We start from the raw sequence: 27,365 nt of genomic DNA, 5'->3' as shown, positions 1-27,365 counted from the left end.
ATTGAACGAAACGGGGGGAAAAAACAAAAGTCTTGGTATCCTTCGGCAGCCCATGTCGCCGGAAAAAAAGCCTGTAAAGAAGATTTTTTAAAAAATTACTGTGCACAAAACCACAAACAACTTCAGCGAGAGAACCTTTTACTTGCTGATCTCCCCGTGAAAATATACAAGCACATTTACACAAAGGGGTAATACGTAGAGGCTTCCGAGAGAAAGTAGTGAAACTCCCATCCTGTCCGTTCCGATGAAAATAAGCTTGACAGGGTAGTACATGAAATGCTCCCCTCCTCTTAAAGCCGATGGAAAACACAATAATGTATTTGCCTGGTTTCGAAATGTAGAAGCCCACCTCCCCTGCATCATATCACAAATGATGGATCTGCTGGGAATTGCACAAATCGGGCAACAAGCCTTTTGCTAATTTGTTAACTCCGATACTACAGAGCCAAGAGATAAATCCAACATCCATATATACCCCAACAACGTGGCATTCACCATCTGTGGATCCCTGAGCTTCCGCTTCTTGGCTTTAATCCAGAGGGCTAGAAACTTGTAAGAGGGATTTTGGCCAGGTGCAATTTTTTTCCCCCTCCGCTGAAGTCGATGAAAGACTAGAGTTTTAAACCCTTCGTTGTGAACAAAAAAAAAAAAAATCATACACTTTGTCCAAGGAAACAGTGAATCGGGACTAAGCTAGATGTCGGATAGTTAAGAAAAAAAAAATATTTTTTAGGATTTGCTAATTTTGCAGCCTCTTCTGGCCTGCAAGTTCAAGTTCAACCCAAGAGGTCAAATACTGTAGTGGTACCATTTCTGAATACGCTGAAAATAAGTTTTGTGCCCCTACGCCTGCCCTTTTTAAATATAAAACATGCCCTCCCATGCATGCCCAGCCATAAAAAAAATCTTATTTATTCTTAAGATCCACTTTACATATTAGTTCTCTTTATACGGCTGTCTTTCTACATCCCCTCTCTTTTTTTTTCTTTTTTCTTTTTTAAAAAAAGGACAAAATAAAAACATCCTTTTTAAAATCGTGCCGGGGTCTCTCTCTTCCCTTGCCAAGTAGCTATTCCTGCTGTTACCAAATTAATAAAACACGAAGTGGGGGGGGGGAGGAAATGTCACATTTGAGAGATTCTTAAAAACAGGCACAGATGCTATCCGGATTGCACGACATAAAATCGGACAGACGATTTCTCAAGTAGTATAAAGAAATTAAAATAAGCAGGGGAAACATTTGACCTGGGTTTTTTTTTTCCAACAATAATATACATTGTCTGTTGTTTTTTTTCTCCCCCCCGTTTAATGGAAACCAGGTTCCTGTCCAGACCCCCCTCCCCATGGGAATTTTTTTTTTTTTAGGTTCTCTCCCTATTTCTCCTGTGGCATGATGAGTTCGTAATGGCCCACTTGACCGTCCTGCTTCAGCTGGTCGAGCAAATCTTCTTTACGCCTTTTTCGGCTGACCACTAGGTACCTATCCCTGCCCTGGCCGTGGGACTTGCTTTTCAGCCCGTATCTTTGGGCAATCTGATGGATCTGTTTCCGCTCGTCGTTGGTGAGTTCCGTGGAAAAAGTCAGATCGATCTTCCTGTCCGAGAAAGCGTAATTTTGGATGATCTGCTCGATATCTTTTTTAGTGATCTGGGAACCTCTTTCGACATCCAGTCCCAGCCCTTCCCGTTTGAACTGCTCCTTCACCGCGATGGGCTCCCGGATCCCTTCCCCGCTTTTGCCCAAGCCACCCCCCGTCCAGCCCATCTTCCTTAAAATCTGATTCCCGATGTTGTCTTCCTTAATCTGTTGCTTCAAGGCCTCTTCGGCCGAGCGGCCGCAAATCTCGTTCCGGGAAATGACATCTTCGATGGTGCCTTTTTTCAAATTGTTGACCACGGTCGGCTGGGTCTTCTTGAGGACTTTCACGGCTTCCTCGGCGGCCACATGCTTGACGGTCTTCTTGACGCCGATGGCTTCGGCGATCAATTCGTTCTCCAGCATCACTTTGCACTTCCATCGCATGCCGGTCACCCTTTCGAAGACGTATTCCACCGTCATCTTGTTGAACTGAGCAGTGTCGTTCAGAGTGCAGACCGGATTCATGGAGTTTTCGTACACTACCAGGTCCTTCAAGTTCTTCTTCTTTGCTGGGTTGCGGGCAGCCCCGCCAACTTTCTGAACCTGGACTGCTTTGGTGGCGCTGACGTTGGACTGCGTCTTCTGCAAGATTTTCACGGCTTCATCCGCCGCGGCGTGCTTGCTGGTTTTCTTGGTGCCACAGCCTTCTGCTAAGAAGTGGCCTTGCAAATAGACGCTGCAACGCCAGAGACGGTTGGGCAGCAACACGTATTTGTACTCCACGGTCATTTTGTTAAAGGAGGCAGAATTGTTCAAAATGCCAATGGCGTCGCTGGCGTTTTCGGTGAGGACAAAGTTAGTCCAGTGTTTAGCTGAGCTGGGCCCTTGTTGTGGATCCGAATCTGGCTGTCCCGATACACTGTCCTTTGCAGGGGGGTTCGTATCATCCGGCGGTTTGAGTGCTGGCGGGAATTCAAGAGGAGACGTCCCACTTTCGCACACCACCAAATCTTCCCGCGTGGCATTCTTGAATTTCCGCTGAACCACTTTGACTTCAACGGGTTTCTGCAACAGTATCACCGCCAGCTCTGTGGCCCGGTCTCTGGAACCGTTTTTGCTACCCGCGTAGCCTGTGGTCAGATAGACGTTCTGGCACCTCACCTCGCAGGCAAAACCTTCTTTGAGGATCTTCTTCTTCTTGGGAAGGTCAGCGGGAGAAATGTCCTTCAAGGGAGAATAAATATACTCCGGGTTGGTCTTACAAGCCTGAATCGACCGTGTCAAAAGATACGTGTAGTTAATTTTGTCCGGCCCACCGCTACAATTGGGGTTGGCGAGATTGTTGCGGACTGCCGTTACAAGCTTGTTAATGAAACACTGTTTGGCTGTTACCACCGATTTGGGGAACGTTTCGGAAGAGGGTTGAAGAAGTGGAGAGTCCGACGAAGTTATCGTAGCCCCAGCAGTAGAAGTCTCTGTACTCATGAGAGCCACTTTAGAGTCAGGTGGTTTGACCTGGCTACTTCCATAGCCAAGGCCTACTGAACTTGAGAACTGGAGGTCCCCATCTTGGGTGCTGAAGCTGCTAAACACCCGATCAGCATAGGTTTGGATCTGCTGGGCCGTGATGTTCTCCGAAGTGTCTTGGACTTGGTTTTCCGAAGACTCCTCTTTTGCCTGCGGTTGAGTGTTGCTGGCGACAAAATGGATTGGCTCAAAGCGCGGCCGGACACGGAATTTGGGAGCTTGCTTTCTTGGATTCTTGCAGTCTAGGGAACAGAAATCCACAAGAAGTTATTTTCAGCAATGCTGAGAAAAATGATTACCGTATTTTTCGGAGTATAAGACCCACATTTCCCCCCCAAAAAAAGGGTGAAAATCTGGATGTGTCTTATACTCCGAATGTAGCCCTGCCCAGCCTCTCAAACGCAGGTTTCAGAGGCTGAAAAAAGCCTCTGAAAGGAAGCTTCAGAAAAAAAGCCTCTGAAACTGAGCTTCAGAAAAAAAGCCTCCAAACAGAGCTTCAGAAAAAAAACTTTTTTTTCCCTGAAGCTCTGTTTCGGAGGCTTTCAGAGGCAGAAAAAAAAGTTTTTTCTGAAACAGAGTTTCAGAAGTTTCAGGGCTGAAAAAAAAAAAAGCAAGGCACAGAGCTCACAACCAACGAACCTGTTGCTAAAATTCACTTCTGGGAACAGCTGATTGGGCATATTTCGGGAGGCCATCCACCCGCCAATCAGCTTTTTTCTTATTTTCCTCCCCAAAAATCAAGGTGCATCTTATACTCCGGTGCGTCTTATACTCCGAAAAATACGGTAGCTCTTCAAGATTAAAATTCGTGCAAAATGGCAAGTCAAAATGAAAAGGAGAGATTCCGGACTTGAGGTCCCATGTTTTTATGGCGAACTTACAAGGATACCCGCCACTGTCTAATATTCATTCAGATGTGTTCAATTTAAATTTATCAACAAAGAAATAAAGGGAGATTAGTATAGTTATTTCAAGCTTTCTAGCTCTCATCAGTTAGCCATACCCTTCTGGGATTCGAACCCAGGCCGCTTGCATATTAGGCAGATGTATTAACCTCTAGGCCACGGGCTCTCCTCGCTTTGTCGGCTGTACCAGGGGGAAGATTAAGTGTTTTTCCGGTGAGACCGATCTATCAGGGCAACCTGGTCTACCCAAATATGGGACTGAGAATACTGTGTTAAATTTAAATTATATAGACAAGTTTGTCGTGGAAGCGAAAGCCCGCAAAGGGTCCTGGGTTGGGGCTAAAAGGCGAAAGCGGAAACAGTATGCTCCATCTCATATTTGGATAGACCAGGTTGCCCTGAGGTCTCACCAGAAAAATACTCAATTCATTCAGATGCATTTCATGCCTAAGGTGGGACTAGAATTCATCGCCTCCTGACGAATGGACCAAAGTCACCCAGCTGGGTTTCACGCCTAAGGCGGGACTAGAATTCATCGTCTCTGGACTATAGGTTTTTAGTTAAAAATATTTATTGCTGGTGCCTATACACAAGAATCTAGTCAATTAATAGCATTCAAGTAATGCTAGGTAATTATAAGAGTTAACAGAATTTGGGGGGGATTAGACTGGGAGCATTTGTGGACATGTAAGGATTCTAAGCTAAGTCCTCTTTTGACTCCGCTCCCAGCCTCTGCCTCTTCTTCTCCTACACATCACTACACTTGTTGGGAGTTCTGGTACATACTATTCTTAACCATGACAAGCTGAATTACCTATGCAGCTGTGCCACCAAAACCCCTACGAGTAGAAGACCTCCAAGGTCCCTCCCAACTCTTGTTATTCTGCTTCCCCCCCAAAAAAAAATTCGTAGGGAGGGAAACTGTGTTTAAAAAAGAAATGAAGATACTCACTTTGTGGAGAGTCATTGCGCGGGGATCGTGGTCTTTTGGCTGACTTCGTGCCCGGCACCAACTCAAAGGATGGCATCTCACCAATATCGATGCCTTCCGCCATCTGCAGGATTTTCTCCATAATTTGGGAGCCATACCTGCGGTTAAGGAAAGGAAGGGGTCAACTCGTAGCTCATTTAACGGAAGACTTTTGATCTGAAAAGATCCTTCCCATCTTTCAGGAAAATGGTTCAACTCTGAACATCTTTGCCATTTGAACAGCAAATTCTTAGGCGAGAAACCATGGAAGTAAACTTATTATTTTCAGAAGCCTCGTAGAATGTTTAATGGGGCTTAAGATGAAAGAGGAGCATATTTGAAATAACTGCTAAAGGAAACCACCAAATCTGTACTGAGATGGCAAAGAAAGAGAGAGAGAGAGACTGACTCACATCATTCCCTTCCATCGTGAAACGGCAGTTGAACATTAAATCTGGAATGAATCGGTCAGTTAAAAACGGACACCGAACGAGCAAATATAAAAGTTATTCTCCTTTAGAGCTGTGTCAGAGATTCTACCCTGCAGGTACAACAGTGTGATGTGCTTCTGATTGGGAGTCAAAAAGATTGGTTGACACGGCAACGTTCAAGTCACATCTCTCTCCAACTTCTTAAAGCAGCTGCATCTTTTCTGGGGATTGCACAGCTATTTCAGTTAGTTTAAGGTAAAGGTAAAGGTTCCCTTCGCACGTATGTGCTGGTCGTTCCCGATTCTAGCGGGCGGTGCTCATCTCCGTTTCAAAGCCGAAGAGCCAGCGCTGTCCGAAGACGTCTCCGTGGTCATATGGCCGGCATGACTCAACGCCAAAGACACACGGAACGCTGTTACCTTCCCACCAAAGGTGGTCCCTATTTTTCTACTTGCATTTTTTATGTGCTTTCGAACAGCTAGGTTGGCAGAAGCTGGGACAAGTAACAGGAGCTCACCCCATTACACGGCACTGGGGATTTGAACCGCTGAACTGCCGACCTTTCAATCGACAAGCTCAGCATCTTAGCCACTGAGCCACCACGTCCCAAGAAGTTGATTTAACAAGTGACAAATTTAGTTTTCTCTCCTTAAGCTCTTTTCTCCAAATCTGGGCTACTCTGGCTCATTCGTCCAGTCCTTCGGCCAAATATACTTATAACACATATAAGTATATTTGCTACTTATAGTCAACAATATAGCTGCAATCTTTTTTCCATTACTGATAAATTTAATACCAGCCTATTTATGTCTTCAGGATGGCAGAGACATTACTGCTTTGGCAGAATTTTGGTTTCTTGGATAGATTTTTTAAAATAAAGAATGAAACTGAGTGAGCGCTGTATTTGTTGTCTTTGTCTATATTACACTTGTTTGTTTATTTGATTTGCATTGACTTGACTGCTCAAGGATTATAAATAAAATTTATGATGGGTATTTCAAAAAGGCTGGAGATCCACTCGCTCCCTAGGGCCTGGATTTCTATTAAAGAATATTCTGAACTGCAAACTCTGCTATAAGGTAAATTCAGTTGGTAAATAAACAAGTCAATCTTGGACTGAAATGTTCAAAGCAAATTCTAGCTTTAAAAGGGCTTTGAAAAGAGGGGGGATGAGAAATTGTCTACAAATTTAACTACAACCTGGATCTAATTTGCCCCAAAATATGAATTTTGGAGGTCTCCGAGAGAAAGAAACATCTCTAGAAAGCACAGCCAATAATGGAAAGAAAATCTGGGAGTTGATGTTTTTATCCATCTGTGGAGGATTACAACTTGTCACCCTTAAGAAAAATCTTTCTTTTTTTTTTTTAAACCAGTGAGTCTGTCCCCTCCTAATATCTTAGGTTAATTTATACGTAGGTTCTGAAATATTAATCTGATTCTACACACACACACAAGAAGCTAAAGCCCCAAAGTTAATTTCTTTCTTGGGTTAGCATCTGTGAATTCACATCACTGTGGTTTAAACCAGAGTTTAGCAAGCACGGCTCCACATAACCCTGTAAACACAACCCTGTAAAGAGCCTTGGTGGCGCAGCAGACTAAAGTACTGTTAAGTAGCACCAGCTGCCTGCAATTACTGTGAGTTCAAATCTCACCAGGCTCAAGGTTGACTCAGCCTTCCATCCTTCCGAGGTAGGTAAAATGAGGACCTGGTTTGTGGGGGCAATAAGCTGACTTTGTATAAAAAGAACACCGCTTGGGGGGGCCGAAAGCCCTACTAAGCAGGTATATACAAAAGTATGAAGGCTATTGCTTAACGCATTGTAAAACGCCCTAAGTCTCCGGAGAAGGGCGGCATATAAATCGAACCAATAAATAAATAAAACCCGGGCACTCCTCCTGACATAGACGTAGAGAAGGCATCAGGCAACAGCTCCGGATGAACCAACGAAGGAAAAAGGACAGGGTCGAAAATGCCTGAAATATTCTGTGGTTTGAGATGGCCAGATTCTCTCTCCCTCCCCTTCCCCCCAATATTCTGCCTTCCATCACAGCTGTCAAGATGCCCAAAGGATGCAGATATGAAGGCAACTGGGGGAAGAAAAAAAAACATGTGATATTTCCTCCTCTATTTCTGAACTGGATTGAAAAGTGCATTTTGAGATTTGATGGCTAATAACACCACTTTTTTTTTTTTTTTTTTTTTGGCGGTTCAAGATAATCCTATTCCACTGCTGAAATAGCCTGGAAATAGCCCAGATCTTCCCCCAATTGAAAAACTAGGGAGCTGACGAAAGAAACTTGTTAGTCAGAAGCGACCTAGCAATAAAACCCAGTTAATAGAAGCCATCATTCAATCTTGGTTTCACATTATGACAGCTGCAGAACTAAAAGACTTGGTTCACTCCATGGGAAGACGTTGTAAGGCCAGAATTCATGCTAAAGGTTACCCAACTAAGTATTAACTGACATGGTGATCATTTTTGTACTGTATATCTCATTTTTTCTACGTGTTTCACTTTTCTTCTTTCTACTGTAACTGCTATTCTAATAGCAAATCCTTCATAAAAGTTATTGCATTACATTCTTGATTCAATTATCTTTCCATTGATATATAATTTTATGGTACTACCATACTATTCCAAAAAAAAAAAAAAAAAAGTGGGGTTGTTAGCTAGTTTTAGAAAACACACTTTCCCCAAAAGGTTTCCATAATTTTGGCCATTACTGTAAAAGAGATTTTCCCAGCCTGACCCTTTGGTTTCGCCAAGCTGCTTTTTCCAGGCAGAGTTTTTGAGGCTTATGTTTATCTCCAAATTGTTTCCTGCACAAGTGGGATTAGGATTCCCAAAAAGTTAACCCTCTTTTTTTCAGGAGTTCAATCCCGACGGACTGACTCAAGGTTGACTCAGCTTTCTGTCCTTCCGAGGTCGGTAAAATGAGGACCCCGATTGTTAGGGGGCAATAGGCCGACTCTGTAAACCGCTTAGAGAGGGCTGTAAAGCACCGTGAAGCGGAATAGAAGTGCTATTGCTAACTCTGCCCACTGCCAGGAGTTCGATCCCGAACAGCTCAAGGTTGATTCAGCCTTCTGTCCTTCTGAGGTCGGTAAAATGAGGACCCAGATTGTTGGGGGGCAATAGGCTCACTCTATAAACTGCTTAGAGAGGCTATAAAGCATCATGAAGTGGTACATCAGTCTAAGTGCTATTTTCCTTCCTTCTTTCCATCCATCCATCCTTCCTTCCCATGGCTAGAATGCAGTATTGCAGACTAACTCTGCCGACTGCCAGGAGTTTGATCCTGACCAGCCCAATCTTGACTTGGCCTTCCTTCCAAGGTCAGTAAAATGAGGACCCAGATTGTCGGAGGCCATAGGCTGACTCTAAAAACCGCTTAGAGAGGTCCCTAAAGCACTGTGAAGCGGCATATAAGTCTAAGTGCTATTGCTATTGTTTGCTATTGCAGGCTGACTCTGCTCACTGCCAGCAGTTTGATCCTGTCCAGCTCCAGGTTGTCTCAGCCTTCCATCCTTCCGAGGTGGGTAAAATGAGGGCCCAGATTGTTGGGAGCAAGAGGCTGACTCAGTGGTGAAATGCACTTACCTTTGCTACCGGTTTGGGAATGTGAGCGCGTGCGCGCCTCTTCTGCGCATGCGCAGAGGGCCAAAAACGGGACGTAATGACATCCCAGCGGGTGGTTGGAGCCTCCCGCCGCCAGCGCTACCGGTTCACGCGAGCCAGATAGATCCGGCCAGATTTCACCACTGGGCTGACTTTGTAAAACCGCTTAGAGAGGGCTGTGAAAGCACTATGAAGCGGTATATAAGTCTAAGTGCTACAGCTATTTTCCTTCCTTCCTTCCATCCCAGTGGATAAATGCAGTATTGCAGGCAAACTCTGCCCACTGACAGCAGTTCGATCCTGACCGGCTCAAGGTTGACTCAGCCTTCCGTCCTTCTGAGGTGGGGAAAATGAGGACCCAGATTGTTGGGGGTAAGAGGCTGACTCTGTAAAACTGCTTAGAGAGGGCTGTAAAGCGGTATATAAGTCTAAACGCTATGCCTGCCTACCTTCCTTCCTTCCTTCTCTCCCAGTGGTTAGAATGCAGGCTAACTCTACCGACTATCAGCAGTTCGATCCTGACCGGCTCAAGCTTGACTCAGCCTTCCGAAGTGGGTAAAACGAGGACCCAGATTGTTGGGTGGGGGCAAGAGACTGATTCTGTAAAGCCACTTAGAGAGGGGCTGTCATGCCAAGCGGCCTATAAAGTCTTGGGGCTGTGGCTCCGAAGAGGAGGAAAAGGAGGAGGAGGAGGAAGAGACTTGGTGGTGCAGCAGATTAAAGTGGTGTTAAGTGACACCAGCTGCCTGCAATTACTGCAAGTTCAAATCTCCCCAGGCTCAAGGTTGACTCAGCCTTCCATCCTTCCGAGGTAGGTAAAATGAGGACCCGGATTGTGGGGGCAATAAGCTGACTTTGTATAAAAAAGAACACCGCTTTGGGGGGGGGGGGGGCAAAGCCCTACTAAGCAGGTATATACAAAAGGATGAAGGCTATTGCTTAACGCATTGTAAGCCGCCCTGAGTCTCCGGAGAAGGGCGGCATATAAATCGAACCAATAAATAAATACAATAAATAAGAAGAGGAGGAAGAAGAGGAAGAAGAGGAGGAGGAGGAAGAAGAGGAGGAAGAGGAAGAAGAGGAGGAAGAGGAAGAAGAGGAGGAAGAAGAAGAGGAGGAAGAAGAAGAGGAGGAAGAAGAAGAGGAGGAAGAGGAAGAAGAGGAGGAGGAAGAAGAGGAGGAGGAGGAGGAAGAAGAGGAGGAGGAGGAGGAGGAAGAGGAGGAAGAAGAGAAGGAAGAAGAGGAGGAGGAAGAGGAAGAAGAGGAGGAGGAGGAAGAGGAAGAAGAGGAAGAAGAGGAAGAGGAAGATGAAGAGGAGGAGGAAGATGAAGAAGAGGAGGAAGAGGAGGAGGAAGAGAAGGAGGAAGAAGAAGAGGAAGAGGAGGCGGCGTCTCTCTCACCTGCAGCCCATGAAGACGTGGTTGCTCCAGACGTGCGAGAGGGCCAGCAGCTGCTGGAAGGCGTCGGAGCCCGGGTAGCCCGGCAGGTTGCGGAGCAGGAACTGCCGTCGGAGACCCCAATGCCGGTCGCTCTCCTGAGCCTCCCGCCAAGGCTCCAAGGCCGGCTTCCTCGCCTCGGCGGCGGCGGCATCATCCGGAGGCGGCGGCGGCGGCGGCTGTTGCTCCTGCTGGGAAGCCGGCGGCTGCGGGGAGAGGAAATCCCCGCCGGGCAGCGTCCAGCCTCCGCCGGCCATGGAGGGACCGCGAGGTTAGGCTTTCTTCCCCCCCCCCCCCACTTCTCCCCTCCTGGCCCGGGAAGGAGAACAAGGAGGAGAAGCCGCCGCCGCCTCCGTGGGCCGATCCCGACCCGACACGGGTCCCGCCGCGCGTTCACACGTGCAGGAGGCCGCGCTTCTCCTGGCCTGCCCCCCCTTCTTCTTCTTCTTCTTCTGCGCCTGCGCGCCAGCGCGCGAGCGCGACAGAAAGACGGCTACAATGTAACCTTTTTTTTCTCCTCCCCCCCCCTATCGCTCGCTGGTTCCGCCGTTCCTTGTTACACGCAGGTCACGTGGGTGGATGGAACCTTCCGAGAGCTTCCGAGAAAGGGCGGCTCAGAGCGGACGTTTCCGCTTGGCCGCGTTTTGCAAAACAGCGGCCTCTAGCGCCTGGGAGGACCCTCCCCACAGCTATATAGTATACAAAGTCTATAGCAGTGTTTCTCAACCTTGGAAGCTTGAAGATGGGTGGACTTCAACTCCCAGAATCCCCCAGCCAGCGCTGCTGGCTGGGGGATTCTGGGAGTTGAAGTCCACCCATCTTCAAGCTACCAAGGTTGAGAAACACTGGTCTATAGAGACGGTCACTCATCCAGAATAACAGCGTTGTAAGGGACCTTTGGAGGTCTTCTAGTCTAACTCCCTACTCAAGCAGGAAACTCTCTTACCATTTCAGACAAATGGTCGACCAATCTCTTCTTGGCAAACCTCCAGCGTTGGAGCATCCACAGCTTCTAGTGGCAAGTCGTTCCACGGATGAATTGTTCTAGCCATCAGGAAATTTCTCCTGAGTTCTAGGTTGCTTCTGTCCTTGATGAGTTTCCATCCATCCATTGCTTCTTGTCCTAGCCTTCAGGTGCTTTGGAGAATAGCTGGACTCCCTCTTCTTTGGGGCAGCCCCTGAGATATTGGAAGACTGCTATCAGTAAATCTTTCTCCAAAATTCATACTTTTGATTTGTTGCTTCATAAATTGCCAGTTTACTTGGTCAAACGCTTTTTGTGCATCCAGAAAGATCAGCGCTAGACTGCTATCATGTCACCTCTAGTCCTTCTTTTCATCAAACTAGACATACCCAGTTCCTGCAACCGTTCTTCATATTTTCTTTTTCTTTTCTTTTTTTTTGGCGTTGGTTAAAATGAAGTCTAGTTTTCTATTTTAACTGTTTTATTCTAGGCAGAATATCCCTCAAGGCTGCCTTGTTTTCTACCCAGAATATCCCTTGCACACATTTTGCTTTGAGCAAAACAGCCTGAAAGTCGATGCCTCCCCAAAATTGCAACAGAAATTGTGAGCGTGTCGACACTGCAGATTTTTTTTAAAAAAAGAGAAATCAGACAGCCGTTTGTCTGAAATGGTGTAGGATCTTCTGCTTGAGCAGGGGGTTGGACTAGAAGGCCTCCAAGGCCCCTTTCTAACTCTTTAATATTTTGTTAAGATTATAAAACCCATCGTCCTCTGCAAACATAACCAACACATCTGAATGGTATGAATTCCGGGAGAAAGAGAAGCTCATAGTTTGAAAGAGAGTTAATAAAAATATAAAAAATCAATGATATACCAAAATCGGTCTTGGAGTTCTTTCTTTACAAGTTGAGGGCTATCTAAACCTTCTACAGATCTCAAGCAAAGTTGATTTCAACTCCCAACTCTATTAGCTTCCAATTCACTCTAAGGCAGTGTTTCTCAACCTTGGAAGCTTGAAGATGAGTGGACTTCAACTCCCAGAATCCCCCAGCTGGGATTCTGGGAATTGAAGTCTACCCATCTTCACTAAGGTGTGTTTTGTTGGATAATCCACACATAGAATTCACATATGAATAAGTCTTCATCTACGACTCATCAATTACACTGAAATGCACTACAGCCCCAAGCCAGACTGAATGATGGCTTAATAGAATGTGTGAATTTAACAACAGAAGTACATCTTGAGGGCAGTCGGAGGCAAATGAACTCATGAATTTGTATTATTTCTATATTGTATTGTAAAATTATTTGTATATTGTAACAAATGAATTTGTATTATTTCTTAAATGCAGGGAGACTCCCAACTTCCAGAATACCGAATCCCCTTTTGACCTTATAATATCAGAAAAGAAAATGACTTACGAAGCAATGATGGCATGGGAATTTCGCTGGAAAAACCAACCGGAAAGCTTTTTATACGCTGAAGAAAACTCTAGTAACTTTAGTTAGGTGATAAACATTACACAGCATGTGAGTGTTATGAGTTGGGATAGTTTCTAATCCTTCATTTAGTCAAACCTGAAAGGTCTGGAAGAAGGGATCGAAAGCTTGAGTCCCACCAGGTAGGCTGAGTAATTATGTTGAAAAGTCTTACTTGCTCCTTCACCTCCGATGGCTGGACACATTGTAGATGATCTCTGGAGGGTCCAAGAATGGATCTTGATGCCCTCCTGATGGTGGGACACATTGTAGGACGTTTCTGAAGGATCTGAGAATAGATCTTGATCTCCTCCTGATGGTGGGACACATTGTAGGACATCTCTGAAGGATCCGAGAATGGATTTTGATCCCCTCCTGATGGTGGGAAACATTGTAGGACCTCTCTGGAGGGTCCAAAAATGGATTTTGATCCCCTCCTGATGGTGGGACACATTGTAGGACATCTCTGAAGGATCTGAGAATGGATCTTGATCTCCTCTTGATGATTGGATATCTTGCAGAAGATCTCTGGAAACTCTAAACCTTCATTAGTTGGAACGAAATTGTTTTTAAAAGTGGTTCCTCTATATTTTAAGGAATTGGGGGAGCATTAGATACCTGAAAGATCCATTCTTCCAAATCCATATTATAACTTCACCTGGTGCTTGCCAACTGCAAAATGTAGGCGAATGTGATTGTCATTCTATCTAAACGTGACCATTGGAGAAACCCACAGAAGGAAATAACGACCAGGAAAACACTTTCTTTCGGGAGGGTAAGTTTTTATTGAAAATTGACAACATTAGAAAGGTATTAAGTCCAACAGTGCTGGTTCGCTCACGTGGATCATGTAAATATATATATATATATATATATATCGAGTGCAGCTGTCCAATCACAACTGTTCATAACAAAAGGTCTTTTAAAAAAAAGAAGAGACAGGAAAAAACGAATACTTGGGAACCACGCCATGCAGTGAATGGTTCCAAACACAATCCCAAAAATTCTCCGTTAAGGTACATTTTTAAGGGCAGTGACACGTGACTTGCAACGATAACTTTGAAAAACAAGAGGATGCATTTACAATTTATTTTTCCCTCGCCACCTTTAATATAGAAGCATCTGTTTTTTTCCCCCCTCCCTTCGGAAAGGTTTTAAAGGGGTTAGAACTTTGGGGATTAATTAATTCTACAACAATAATACTACTTAGGTCTTTATACAATACATCTCTCTTTCTCTCCTTTAAATGCTTAAGGCTTCTTTGTGCATTTTAAGAATTCTTGCAAAGACAGCAGAAGGAATCGTTTCTACGGGACAAGAAGCTGGATCCAGGAGGAGAGATTTTTAAACCATGAACTTTTCCGTTCTCAAATGCAATAGGCTGAATAGAAACAACATTTAGCGAATTTATTTATTTATTTTAATTAGGAAATATTTGTTACTTTTTAAAACTGAAATGGCAGGTTAGCTAAGGCTTTCCCCCCCACAACCCCAATGAAAAATAGAATTCCCCCTCTTTAACTCCTTGGCTGTCCTTTTACTCAGCGTTCAAAGTAAATATTCCTCAGAGGTAGCAAAAGTCTTTTTTTTTGTTTTTTCCTGTGTGTTGTTCGTTGCATAATTTTTTTATCCACACCAACCCATGAAGGAATAGGACAATTTTTATCCCCCCAACCTCCACTACTCGAAAAAACATGAACATGACAGGCAAAACTAGGAAGGGATTAACAATAACCATAAACCACAATAAGTCCTGTCTCAGTGTGAAGTAGCCACCTCATGAATTTGGACTGCAATATTTGGGGGAGGCTGTAGAAAATGTCTCGTCTTTCCCATTATTTTTCCATCTTGTCTCACAAAGTACAAGATACCCCAGCTGGAAAAAAAAAAAGAAAATAAAATCCCAAACACCCCACCCCACCCCACACACAAACATGGAAAAACAGGAGTGGGAGAACAACAAACCCAAATGTTTTTCATTTTTTGTTCCAGGCTAAAATTTCTTTTTATTTATTCCGGTCTGCCCCTCCCTTCCCAAGCAGGATGGGTATCCCTACGTTCGCTCAAGTAGACGTCTTCTCAGAGAAAATGCAGCAGGTGGAGACAGGTTAGAAAAAGCTACAGAGGGAAAGAGAGAAAAGAGAAAAAAAGAAAGAAAGATTTTGTCAGTTCAACGGCAGAGGGATAAAAAGAGGCAATCGAAGGCAAAGCAGATGATGGACAACTGAGGAACACAATCGAATGGAAAGAAGGAGAAAAAAAACCACAACAGGTTTTTTAATCTATTGTTTTTCGCTGCCCTGTTAGGAACTCAAGCAGCAAAACACCATCAAAAGAGGACACCCACATTAAATATCAGATAGTCCTCGTTTAGCGACCAAAATTGGGACCGGCGATTCGGTCATTAAACGAAGCGAGGGCTAAGTGAAAACTGCGACGATGCTGATCATCAGATTTCCTTTGCTTTGCATACAGGGGTGGGCTTCAAAAATTTTAGCAAGGGGTTCTCTGCCTGGTTGCTGGATGGGCGTGGCCATGGTGGGCGTGGCCAACTCAGCCTCCTGCACCATGGTGGGGGTGGAGTCGGGGTTGCCCTCCCTGGGCTCCGGAGGCTTTTCTCGAGCTTCTGGGAGGGTGAAAACGGCCTCCCCAGGCTCCGGAGGCCCTCTGGAGGCCAGAAATGGGCCCGTTTCCCGATTTCCCGAACTTCCGCTAGGCCTGTTTTTTGCCCTCCCCGAGCCTCCACACGCACCCTGTACTTACCTGCATCCAAAACAGGCCGCGTGGGGACTCCTGGGAGGGGAGGGGTGGGTGGGGCCAGCCAGGAGTGGGATTTGGGGGTTCTCCAAACTGCACAGAATCTTACTAGAGGTTCTCCCGAACCCCTGCGAACCCCCAGCAGCCCACCCGTTTGCAGATCTGCGAAAGTCGTAAACGCGAGGATGGGTTGCAAAGGTATTTTCTCTTCACCGTTGTCACTGCGGTTGCTTAAATGAGGCAGCCGCTAAAGGAGGACTACCTGGTAGAGTGCACATTTTAGTAGATAAGACTGCAGACGGTTCTTGGGGGGGTGGAAAAAAACGCAGGAAGGCACAATACAAACACATATAGATTTCAAATCAAATGCAAACGTTCCGAAGAAAAGCAAGGCAGAATTACAGAGGAAGACTCGCTGAATGAGCTCTCTGTGGTTGATACCCAACATTTGGAAATTTGGGGATATTTTGCCCCTCGGGGATGGAAGCTTTACCCTAGTTCTGCGGGAAAAAGATTTTAATTTGGCTCCCCACTCCATTCTAAAATATCTCCTTCTTGCATTATGTGCTTTTTGGAAAAGGAACAAAAACTTAGAAGGGGCAACCCCAATTTAAACTCTAAGATAGGATAATAAACTCCCTGCAGTGATTACAGGAGGTTAAGCAAGGTAGCAAATCATTCAGAACTTCAGTTAATTGATATTCGATACCATCCATCTTTAAGCTGGTATCTTTCAGTCATTCTAAACTTCAAAACCCATACTCCACATCATCATTTTCGTTTAACGACCCCATAATCCCTTGCGGGGTGGAGTCTGGGCCACTGAATGGAGCTAGCAGAGTGTTTACTGGCCGGATGCCTTGCCTGTCACCAATGCGGAGTTTTGTTCAGCAGATAATATTCTCACGGTGCCCAGAGAGAGAAATATCTGCCTCTACCTAGGATCGAACTCACAGCCGCCTGATTGTGAGGCGAGAGCTCCACCTCTAGGCCACCGCACCACTCCTACAACCCATACTCCACATCCCTGTGGGAAAAGGCCCTTATAGCTGGCAATGATGGGGCCTGAAATCTTTCACGTTAACAGAGAAGCAAGTTAGAGTAGGTTAAAGGATCATTTAAAAAAACAAAACAAAAAAAAAAACCACCCCAGAGGATATGGGCACAGTTCAAACTGAACCTCAATTAATTTATAAATAAAATTAATAAAAAATTCTCGACCATCAACATTCAACCTGGGGAAAAAGTTGTATCAGTATATGAGATATCAATAGAAGAGGATATTTGGAGCTCAGGGTTGAGTGAGGGGTCCTTGGTGGTCTCTGAGCTTGGCGGTTTTCTTGCAGGCTTTTCATGACCCAACTAGGTAACATCATCAGATGATGTTGGGTCATGAAACATCTGCACAAAAACCCCCCACCAATCTCAGAGAGCACCAAGGACCCTACAGTATATACGATTCTTCCATGTTATTTTTACCCCGTGGTGCGAGTAGCAGAGTCAGAAATATAAGCAAGACTTAACTATTTTCCCTGTTCTTAAATTGGTCATCATCTAAAACAAAATCACAATCTGTAATATATTTAGAGCATGGCTTTCTTCCCAACGGCGAAGAAGTTACAGGCAACTCATCTTGTGCTTGCTGCTGGAAAAAGTTCAGGAACATGAACGATTTTATTTTACAGGAACCCACATGTTAACTTAGAAATCCAGAATTGGATCTTAAATTTCGTTGGTCTCATCTCCTCCTCGTTTTCATGTTTGGGGCAATGGAAGAGCTCTGAGCAAAGAGGTGTACGGAGTCCCTTGTGGATTTTACTCCGCTAGTCGTTGACCGACTTTAGGGTGCTCATCTCCCTTTCAAGCCAGCACTGTCTGAAGACGTTTCTGTGGTGATGTGGCCAGCATGACATCACGGAGCGCTGTTACTTTCCCACCGAAGTGGTACCTGTTTATCTACTCGCATTTGCATGCTTTCGAACTGCTAGGTTGGGAGAAGCTGGGATGAGGACGGGAGCTCACCCCATCGTGTGGTGCCGGGGTCTCGAACCGGGTCTGACAGCTCTTCAGCTGACAAGCTCAGTGTCTTAACTGTTGAGCAACCACACTGCCCCTAAAAGAATGTATGCCCATCATCTAATTAAAAACTGTTTATAAACCCCCGTGACTCATTAAAATGGCTTTATTCATGTGATTCCTGCTCCGACCTACAAATAAATGAATAAAGGGCAGCAGTGGGAAATAACACAACTTTTACTATAAAGGGCATGTGTACCCAGATACTACAAACAATTTTTTCCCATTATTCGCCACTCAACGAGATTTTGATGATAGTAAAGGTAAAAGGTTCCCTTCGCACATATGTGCTAGTCGTTCCTGACTCTAGAGGACGGTACTCATCTCCCTTTCAAAGCCGAAGAGCCAGCGCTGTCCGAAGTTGTCTCCATGGTCATGTGGCCGACATGACTCAACTCCGAAGGCGCACGGAACACTGTTACCTTCCCACCAAAGGTGGTCCCTATTTTTCTACTTGCATTTTTATGTGCTTTCAAACTGCTAGGTTGGCAGAAGCTGGGACAAGTAACGGGAGCTCACTCCATTACGCGGCATTAGGGATTCGAACTGCTGAACTGCTGACTTTTCGATCGACGAGCTCAGCATCTTAGCCCCTGCGTCCCTATATTTTTTATTTATTTATAAATCAAAATATTTATATTTTGATGATAGGCCTATGTCAATAGCACCACATATTCATCACCCCATTCCCTGCAGATGGGCATTTCAAAATACAACATCAACCTAGCAAAGACTTTTGCTGACGATAGGTGGGCTTGTTTGCAAGGCGACCTACAGTGGGCATCCTAAACAATCCACAATGTACAAAAAAAAAAAAGCTGCAATATCGGTCTTTTACGTCAGGCACGCTCCACGATACAGCCGAAACAGCAAATAAAGATCATGTAAACTGTTTGCGCCGTAGAGTATAAAATGGCATTCTGGAAAGCCCATGAGATGACCATGGCCGAACGAGAGAGCAATAAATAAGTGAAGGTCGACATCCCAGCTCAGTATATTCAGGGGGGAACTACTCAGTACATAGCCAAGGATTACTGTAAAAGAAGGGTAACAACAACAAAAGTAAAGCCAAAAAAAAAAAAAAAGAATAAAAACAAAGCATTAACCAGAATTGTTTTGATGTTTATTTTTCTTATTTTTTTAAAAAAAGCTTCCCATCAAGATAAGGACAAAGCAGGGGTGGGCTTCAAAAATTTTAGCAAGGGGTTCTCTGCCCTGTGTTGGGTGGGCGTGGCCATGGTGGGTGTGGCCTAGTCAGCCACCTGCACCACAGAGGAGTGCGGGGTGCGTTTCTGACCTCCCCGGGCTCCGGAGGCTTTCCTTGAGCCTCTGGGAGGGCAAAAACAGCCTCCCCAGGCTGCGGAGGCCCTCTGGAGGCCGGAAACAAACTTCCAGTAGGCCGGTTTTTTGCCCTCCCCAAGCCTCTGTGTGCGCCCTGCACTTACCTGCATCCAAAATGGGCCGCCTAGGGACTCCTGGGAGGGGAGGGGTGGATGGGACGGGGCCAGCCAGGAGTGGGATTCTCTGAACTTCACAGAATCTTAGCTAGAGGTTCTCTCGAACCCCTGCGAACCTCCAGCAGCCTACCCCTGGGACAAAGCCCCCCCAAATGGAAATAACGTAGGAGAAAACCTGCAAGGGGATTGCGTTGATTCAGAACGATTTCAGTACAATGAGTTTACTTCCAAGAAAACCAAGCTTTCGGATTTGAAGGATGTTTTTCCAAGGATATTGAAAATATAAACGGCCATTTGGCGATGGGGCTGAGAAAGATACCTGCCTAAGCTACGGTATTCATCGAGCTGGCTAGTTCTGCAACTGAGGATAGAGGACGTTTTATGTAGAGCGAGGATCTCCCAAGTTGGCAATTGTAAGACTTGTGGACTTCAACTCCCAGAATTCCCCAGCCAGCCATGCTTGTGGATTTCAGGCTGATTCTGGGGAATTCTGGGCGTTGAAGTCCATCAGTCTTAGAAGTTGCCATATTTGGAAATTCGCGCTCTAGAGAACAGGACAATAGTTGGATGGCCTGTCCATCCCCTTTATAGCTGAGACCACCAAGTAGGAAATATTTTACAATTACGGAAGATGTGGTGGCCTCAGGAACAAATGCGAGGACAGGATACTAAATCCAAAAGACAGGAAGACATTTAAGAGGGAAGTGATTTTCCCTCACATATACTTGTAGAGGCAAATATATCCGGTTCCTTGCTAGTAATGTCGTAGAACTTTCTCTTTTAAGCAATATTTCAACTGAAGTCAAGGCTAATGGACAGAACAGCTTAGGAGAAATCTGGAATATGTCAATGGTCTCTCTCTTAGATTTCCTGTGGAAATTATGATTCTTGATGAATGTATCTTTTCTTTTATGTATATTGCGAGCGTATCCACCAAGACAAATTCCTTGTATATCCAATCACACTTGGCCAATAAAAAATTCTAATTCTAATTCTAAAAGCTCCCTCCCTTTCTATCAAGGGCATTTCTCAAGTCAACATCTGGGCTTTTCAACACCAATGTCTTCACACTTTTTAGATTGCCCGAATTTCAGAGCTGCCTTCCGCGAAGAACACAGATCAGTGGTGAAATTCAGCTGGTTCTATCAGGCGAACTGGTAGCGCCGGAAGCGGGAGGCTCCGCCTACCCGCCTGGACGTCATCACATCCTATTTTTGACCCTCTGCGCATGCACAGAAGGATCCCCGCATGTGTGGAGGAGGCGCGCACGCTCATATTTGCGAACCGGCAGCGAAGGTATGTAAATTTCACCCCTGGCACAGATCAAGACCAATGGTGCAACTCTGGCCAAGAACGGGGGAATAACCAACTCTAAAGCAACTTTCCTCAATTTGGAGAGCCTACAAACATAAGTAGCTCCATAAATTCTCATACGATCTGAGAAACTTCGAGAGTCAAAGTCCATTCAAAACGAGAATGACCGTTCCAGAAAAAATGATTGCCAAATAATTTACTAGCTCTTTCTGGATGATCAAAAGTGAGTTGATTAATTGCTTGGTTGGTGTGTGTAAGTTTGTACCAGTGGTGAAATCCAATTTTTTTTTCTATTGGTTCTGTGGGTGGGGCTCGGTGGGCATGGTGTGGCTTGGTGGGCGTGGCTTGGTGGGCGTGGCAGGGGAAGGATACTGCAAAATCTCCATTTCCATCCCACTCCTGGGGGAAGGAAGTCTCCATTTCCACCCCACTCCTGGGGGAAAGATATTGCAAAGTCTCCATTTCCATCCCACTCCTGGGGGAAGGAAGTCTCCATTTCCACCCCACTCCTGGGGGAAAGATATTGCAAAGTCTCCATTTCCACCCCACTCCTGGGGGAAGGATATTGCAAAATCCCCATTTCCTCCCTACTCCTGGGGAAAGGATATTGCAAAATCTCCATTCCCACCCCACGCTGGGGCCAGCCAGAGGTGGCATTTGCCAATTCTCCGAACTGCTCAAAATTTCCGCTACCGGTTCTCCAGAACCTGCTGGATTTCTCCCCTGGTTTGTACCTCACATACCTCATATATTGAATGTTTCCTTGCCTCAGTATGAGTCTTCATTGTTATACATTCATTTCCTGCCAGGAAAATGAATAAAATCTGCACTATTGAACTGACTTAGCTTCTCTCATGCCACATGGGAAATGTTACTTTATAAGCCTGCCCCAAATTCCTTGCTCTTCAATCAAGCTTTCCATGATTAAAGGTAGGAATGAAGGATGCCTTCAAATTCTTTACTTATTCCTTTCCCAGCTTTGGGGCAGAAAAAAAGTCCATTTTTTAAAACAGATGGAACTTCCTATTTTTTTTTAAGCAACCTCTTTTGCTTATCTATCCCCGAGGGATGAAGTATTAGAAGGAGAACATAGCAACACCAACAGGGAAGCAAAGCCCATTAAATATGGATGATGGCATTGATTATAGATTGGCTATAGATAGACTCTAGCCAGGTGTAACTCAATGGTAAAATTCTTGCTTATATGTTGAAGGTCCAAGATTCAACAGTCAGGATGGGAAAAGCTGAAAACAGCTCCGGTTACATCTTCAAATTCCTATTGTTGCCCTCATTTTGTTGTGTTTGTAACAGTCAAGAGACGCAGAGAAAATCAACAATCGGATGAAAAAACCCTCCTTAAAAATATCCTAAAAAGTTATTCCAAAAAAAAAAAAACACAGAGAGAAAAATGAACCTTTCTCTCTCTCTCTCTCTCCCTCCCTCTCCCTCCCTCCCTCCATTCTTCTCTCTTCCTTCCCTCTCTCTCCCACTCTCTCCCTCCTCTCTCCCTCCCTCCCTCCATTCTTCTCTCTCTCTCCCCCTCTCTCCCCTCTCTCCCCACTCTCTCCCTCTCTCCCTCCTTTCCTTTCTCTCTCCCTCCCTCCCTCCTCTCTCCCTCCCTCCCTCCATTCTTCTCTCACTCCTCCTCCTCTCTCCCCACTCTCCCTCTCTCCCCCTCCTTCCCTTTCTCTCTCCCTCCCCCTCCTCTCTCCCTCCCTCCATTCTTCTCTCTCCCCCTCTCTCTGCCCACTCTCTCCCCCTCTCCCCACTCCCTCTCTTCCTCTCCCTCTCTTTCCCTCTCCCTCCTTCCCTTTCTCTCTCCCTCCCCCTCTCCTCTTTCTCCCTCCCTCCCTTTCTCTCTCCCTCCCTTTCCCTCCCCCCTCTCCCTCTCGCCTGCTCCCTCCCTCTCTCCTCTCTCTTGCTCTCCCTCCTTCTCTCTCTCTCTCTCTCTCTCTCTGAGAGAAAAAACTCAGCTGTTAACCAGACATGCAGCTTGCGCACAAACACACCCACATATGCACAATCTGTGGCTTACTGAAATGCTGATGCTAAACATTTTGGGGACATCAATCCTGACACAAACTGCCTGTCGACAGAATAAAAACAGAATGGTATTTGGAGCTTAGCTCATCAGTTCCAAGAAAGAATTGCCAAAAAAATATTTGCCAAAACAGTCAAGAGAATACAGCCTCTTTTTTGCATTCAGGAAAACCGAACAAAACAGAAAATTAAAAAAACGCAGAACAGAAGAAGCAAATGCATTAGAAAGAAAAGGTACAGGGATGAAATGAGTATTAATTCAAAATGTGGATTTTGTTTTTTTTTTCCTGGGGAAAGGTCTGCAGGAAGCTTGCACTGAAAACAAACAACAGCCACAAAGGATTAATGTTTCTCTCAATTAATTTAAGCTAAATAAGGTTTGAACCAGAGATGGGCAACATAATTTTTGAATTCAGTGTCACACTGAGAGATACTGTATGAGACACAAAGACATGGTCTATATATGACATTCAAAAGTGTGTGTTTGATGGCAAACGCTGTTTGATTGAAAATAAACATACAGTATTTATCAACAGTGAACTTCCTATCCTGGAACAAAATATAAATAGTTGATTAAAAAACTGACTTTAAGGCTTAAGAACACTCTTAATTGAGGAGTAAAATGACCACAATGAATTAGAAGCAATATTTATCTGTCTTTTCAACTTCTTCAGCCCTTAATCCTATATAAACCTAACAATTTTAAAAAGGGGATGCTTCAGTGGTGAAATCCAATTTTTTTTACTACCGGTTCTGTGGGCGTGGCTTGGTGGGCGTGGCAGGGGAAGGATACTGCAAAATCTCCATTCCCACTTCACTCTGGGACCAGCCAGAGGTGGTATTTGCTGGTTCTCCGAACTACTCAAAATGTCCGCTACCAGTTCTCTGAACTACTCAAAATTTGCGCTACTGGTTCTCCGAACTGCTCAAAATTTCCACTACCAGTTCTCCAGAACCTGTCAGAACCTGCTGGATTTCACCCCTGGAATGCTTCCAATTTAAGCTCTTGTAATTCTGGCCAAGAAAGAAATGTAGACAAGCGTCAACACAATTCTGGCATCACCACAATCTACTTGCCCATCCCTGATGTCTAAATTATAAGAAGAAAGGGAGAAAAATTTGTTAGTTTTTTTTTTTTTTAAATGTTTAAACATGCTTGGATTCTTCAGCGTTATGTTCGCCGCATTTTTTTTTTGGTGCTAGCAGATTGCAGCTGGAAGTTTAGATGGATGCAGGGAAACGCACGCGCCATGCAAAATTCCCCAGCCCAAATCAAATCTGGAAAGATTCGGGAATGGTTGGGAAGGACCTTGCAAACGGAAGAACCACTTGCCTTGTTCTCTGACTCTCTGTTTTTCACCTATAATCTGAGGGACCAAAAAAAGAGGCTTCTTTGACCCACACAGCTTCAGGGTTGGCAACTCACCAAAAGCCATTCAAAAGCTAACAAGGACTCACAATGTTTATCCCAGTTGCTCTCTAGCCTTGGGTTATGTATATTCGGAGACCAGGATAAACAAATCTATTGTTTGAGCTCGTTTTTCATATTGCTGATGTCGTTCTAAAGGCAAACTGTTGGTTTTTCTCTTTTCTGTTCTTAGCTTGTCTTTCATTCCGGGCACAAATTATTCTGGAAGGATCCTTTAACCCCAGAAAAACTTGTTTAAATTAAATTATGATCAGACCCACCCATCGACTATTGTAAAAAGATTCCTGGTTGATTCAAGTAAGATTTCATCCTATAAACAGTTGGAAGATATATTTCAATAGAGGAAGGTTGAGTTATTGTTTGGATCTAACCAGCTTAGTAACTAAAGGCCAATAACACTATAGATAGTCCTTGGCTTATGACTACAATTGGGACTAGAATTTTCATCGCTAAGCAAGATGGTTGTTAAGTGAGCCGGGCCCCAATTTTATGACCTGTTTTGGCCATGGTGGTTAATCTTGAGATTGTTAAGCAGATCTGGCTTCCCCATCGACTTCGCTTGTCAGAAGTCAGCTGGGAAGTTGAAAAATGGCTGTTGAAGAATTCCCAACCATTGTAAATGCCAAGCAGCCAAATTTTGGTCTCCCGACTGTAGGGATCCTATGACTGTCGTAAGCACAAGGACCGATCGTAAGTCACTTTTTTAGCGCCATTTTGTCTTCGGTCACTCATAGAATGTGGTAAGTTGAGACCGGCCTTTATTTCTGCACAATGTGAATTGAGCAAAAAGGCTTTTAAACTCATCCTATCCAGAATCATCATCATCTTTTAACAACCCCATAATCGCTTGCAGGGTGGAGTCGGGGCAACTGAATGGAGTAGCAGAGTGTTTAATGGCCGTATGCCTTTCCTGTCGCCAATGAGGAGTTTTATTCAGCAGATATATTCTCATTGTGCCCAGAGAGATAGAAATATCTGCCTCTACTTAGGATCGAACTCACAGCCTCCTGATTGTGAGGCGAGAGCTCCACCTCTAGGCCACTGCACCACTCCTATCCGGAAGAGGGAGGGGAGAATGAAAAAAATGTCCTTTATCAACCTCGGTTACTTATATAAACTTATGTTTACCTATGTAAACCTCATGTAAACCAATAACAGGCACACAAAAAAACATGGCGGGAAGGGGGAAGAAACTGTGATGCATTTCGGAAGAAAGATTTTTAATACTTTAAAAAAAACACGTAACACTTAAAAAAATGTTTGCGGCGGTTGAAATAGCCGACGTAGAAGGGAAAAGATCTTCTACCTGCCTTCACCTTACTTAGAAGGAAGGATGCGTAACTGGAAATTCTGTTATGTTGGGAATGGCCAAAAATACTAGGAGTTGGACGATTCAGGAGGATTGTGTCTGGTCTGGCACAAGGTTTGCCTTGGATTCTCGGTTTAGTCACAGCTTACCAACACAAGGTGCCATCATGCATCGTGCATGCACCATGCAGCAAACAGCAGGGATTAACTGAAAAATAGCACACAAATAACAACTAAGAGGAAGGCAAATGTAGCGCAGTAAAGGAAAAAGAAATAAAAGAATGTATATATAGAAATAGCACTTAGTAATAGCACTTAGACTTATATACCGCTTCATAGTGCTTTTACAGCCCTCTCTAAGCGGTTTACAGAGTCAACCTCTTGCCCCCCAACAATCTGGGTCCTCATTTTACCAACCTCGGAAGGATGGAAGGCTGAGTCAACCTGGAGCCTGGTGAGAATCGAACTGCCAAACTTACTGGCAGCCGGTGATCAGCAGAAGTAGACTGCAATACTGCACTCTAACCACTGCACCACCGTGGCTCATATATATATATATATTGCCAAGAAACCTCCAATTTTACGCGGGAGAAAACCCGAAAAACCTCAGAAAACAAATATATATATATATATATAATATTTTTTTTTCTTGTATTATTTCAGCAGCGGGAAAAAAAACTTAAAATAATGTTTGCAGGGAGCCAGGAAACGGTCAATCTGGGAAAGACTTAGTGAAAGGATGAAAATGGAGAAGGTGGGCAGATTACAGCCTCTTTTATTTTTGAGAAGGCCTACTTACTTATCGTTTTGCAACATGATAAAGTTAGGAAGAACGATGGATTTTTATCTGACCTGCTCGGTTCTCCTTTCCATAACTCATGAGGGGGGAAAAAATGAAAAATGTCCTTTTATGAACCTCAATTATTTACTGCCTTATGTAAAGCAGAATCAGGTACAAAAATAAATAAATAAAAAAAACCCCGAGGGTGGAAGATGGAGGATGCTCTCTGAGCCCACCCTTGAAGTCAAAAATGCAATTAACAGGGTTTTTTAATTCAACTGTATAGAATGTGAAGGATGTGTGTTTTTGTTTTATTTTTATAGTTTTCCTCATGTATAATGTACACTGAAGATGGCGTTTAATTTCGTTGCACAAGGTGCAATGACAATAAAGTTAAAAAGATTGGGTCCACCCTAACAACATTAATATTAATAACATTAATAACAATAAGATGTGTTAATGCGTTGCTAGCATTAGGGAATTCTGGAGGTTGAAGTCCATACATCTTAAAGTTGCTACGGTGGAAACTATCTTAAAGCTTCAACCTCAGACTGAAGAACGCCATTTTTTCAACTCTTCAAATAATGCAAACAAGAGAGGGTTATTTTCTTCCTATATGCCTGAGGTAAAAAGTCACCTGTATCCCTAAAGGAGTGACTCTTTGAGATAACAGAAGTCAATGGTCTAAGAAGAGTGAGGAGCACATGGCCTCAAGGACAGATTTTCTTTCAGGAGGTGAGGTAAGTAAGATGGAATCAACAGTGTGACCAGATGACATGATCGAACTCCATCTTCTCACTCTAGCCACCCCGTAGAAACCATATTGTGTCTGTTGTGGTCCGCCAGCAGCCGGTGGAGCTGGCAGCAGAGATGGACAGTGAGAAGGCTGGGGAGGACCATGGGCCAGTCCTGGAGTCTGGGGAAGGCTCGGACAAGGGCTCTGCGTCAGAGGCAGAGATGGGGCCAGGGCCATCTGGAAGTTATGTGCTGACTCCGGAGCCTTCAGAGTCTGACGTCAGTGAGGCAGAGTAACAGGGGGAGCCTGTTCCCAGTGCGCGCATGCGCAGAGCTGCCAGAAGGCAAGAACAGTTAAGACAAAATGGGCGACTCGGGAGTAAGGCTTGGAGATGATTGGCCCCTCCCATAAGACATAAAGGAGGAGCAAAGGCATGTGAGCCTTTGCAGGAAGCAACTTTGTTCGTGCTGGTCGGTTTAAATTCTGAAGCTCCGTTTTGACTCTGTGCTCCGTTTGGCCTTGCAAAGCTAATTGCCAATTAGGTCTTCGG

At 44.7% G+C, this 27,365-nt stretch overlaps 2 protein-coding genes across 8 annotated transcripts in view; both read right to left on the bottom strand.

Annotated features, from left to right (window-relative positions):
* Positions 1 to 121: 121 nt before the first annotated feature.
* Positions 122 to 11,084, bottom strand: NKRF (NFKB repressing factor). 2 transcript variants are annotated; one of them, XM_034425920.3, is made up of 3 exons: positions 10,438 to 11,084; positions 4,963 to 5,099; positions 122 to 3,347 (listed from the first exon to the last, which is right to left on the bottom strand). In XM_034425920.3, exons 1-3 carry the CDS (start codon positions 10,728 to 10,730, stop codon positions 1,375 to 1,377), a joined length of 2,403 nt encoding a protein of 800 aa, XP_034281811.2. In that variant the 5' UTR covers positions 10,731 to 11,084; the 3' UTR covers positions 122 to 1,374. The 2 variants fall into 2 exon arrangements, with proteins under 2 accessions (XP_034281811.2, XP_034281813.1); XM_034425922.3 differs by lacking the exon at positions 10,438 to 11,084 and adding an exon at positions 5,394 to 5,794.
* A 2,594-nt stretch (positions 11,085 to 13,678) lies between these two features.
* Positions 13,679 to 27,365, bottom strand: part of SEPTIN6 (septin 6) — a 47,707-nt gene continuing 34,020 nt past the window's right edge. For 2 of the 6 annotated variants that reach the window (XM_087877708.1, XM_060681658.2), the window contains exon 10: positions 13,679 to 18,784. In XM_087877708.1, the coding sequence (XP_087733834.1) occupies positions 18,760 to 18,784 (25 nt within the window). In that variant the 3' untranslated portion in view covers positions 13,679 to 18,759. Of the gene's footprint in view, positions 18,785 to 25,193; positions 25,507 to 27,365 lie in introns of those variants that run through there. The other 4 variants (XM_087877709.1, XM_087877706.1, XM_087877710.1 and 1 more) reach the window with 2 other exon arrangements.

This window comes from Pantherophis guttatus, chromosome 12 (genome assembly GCF_059756535.1).
Source record: "Pantherophis guttatus breed Tessera chromosome 12, ASM5975653v1, whole genome shotgun sequence".
NCBI classification, from domain to species: Eukaryota; Metazoa; Chordata; class Lepidosauria; order Squamata; family Colubridae; genus Pantherophis; species Pantherophis guttatus.
The sequence above is the reverse complement of the archived record's forward strand: the minus strand, read 5'-3'. Positions and strand labels throughout refer to the sequence as shown.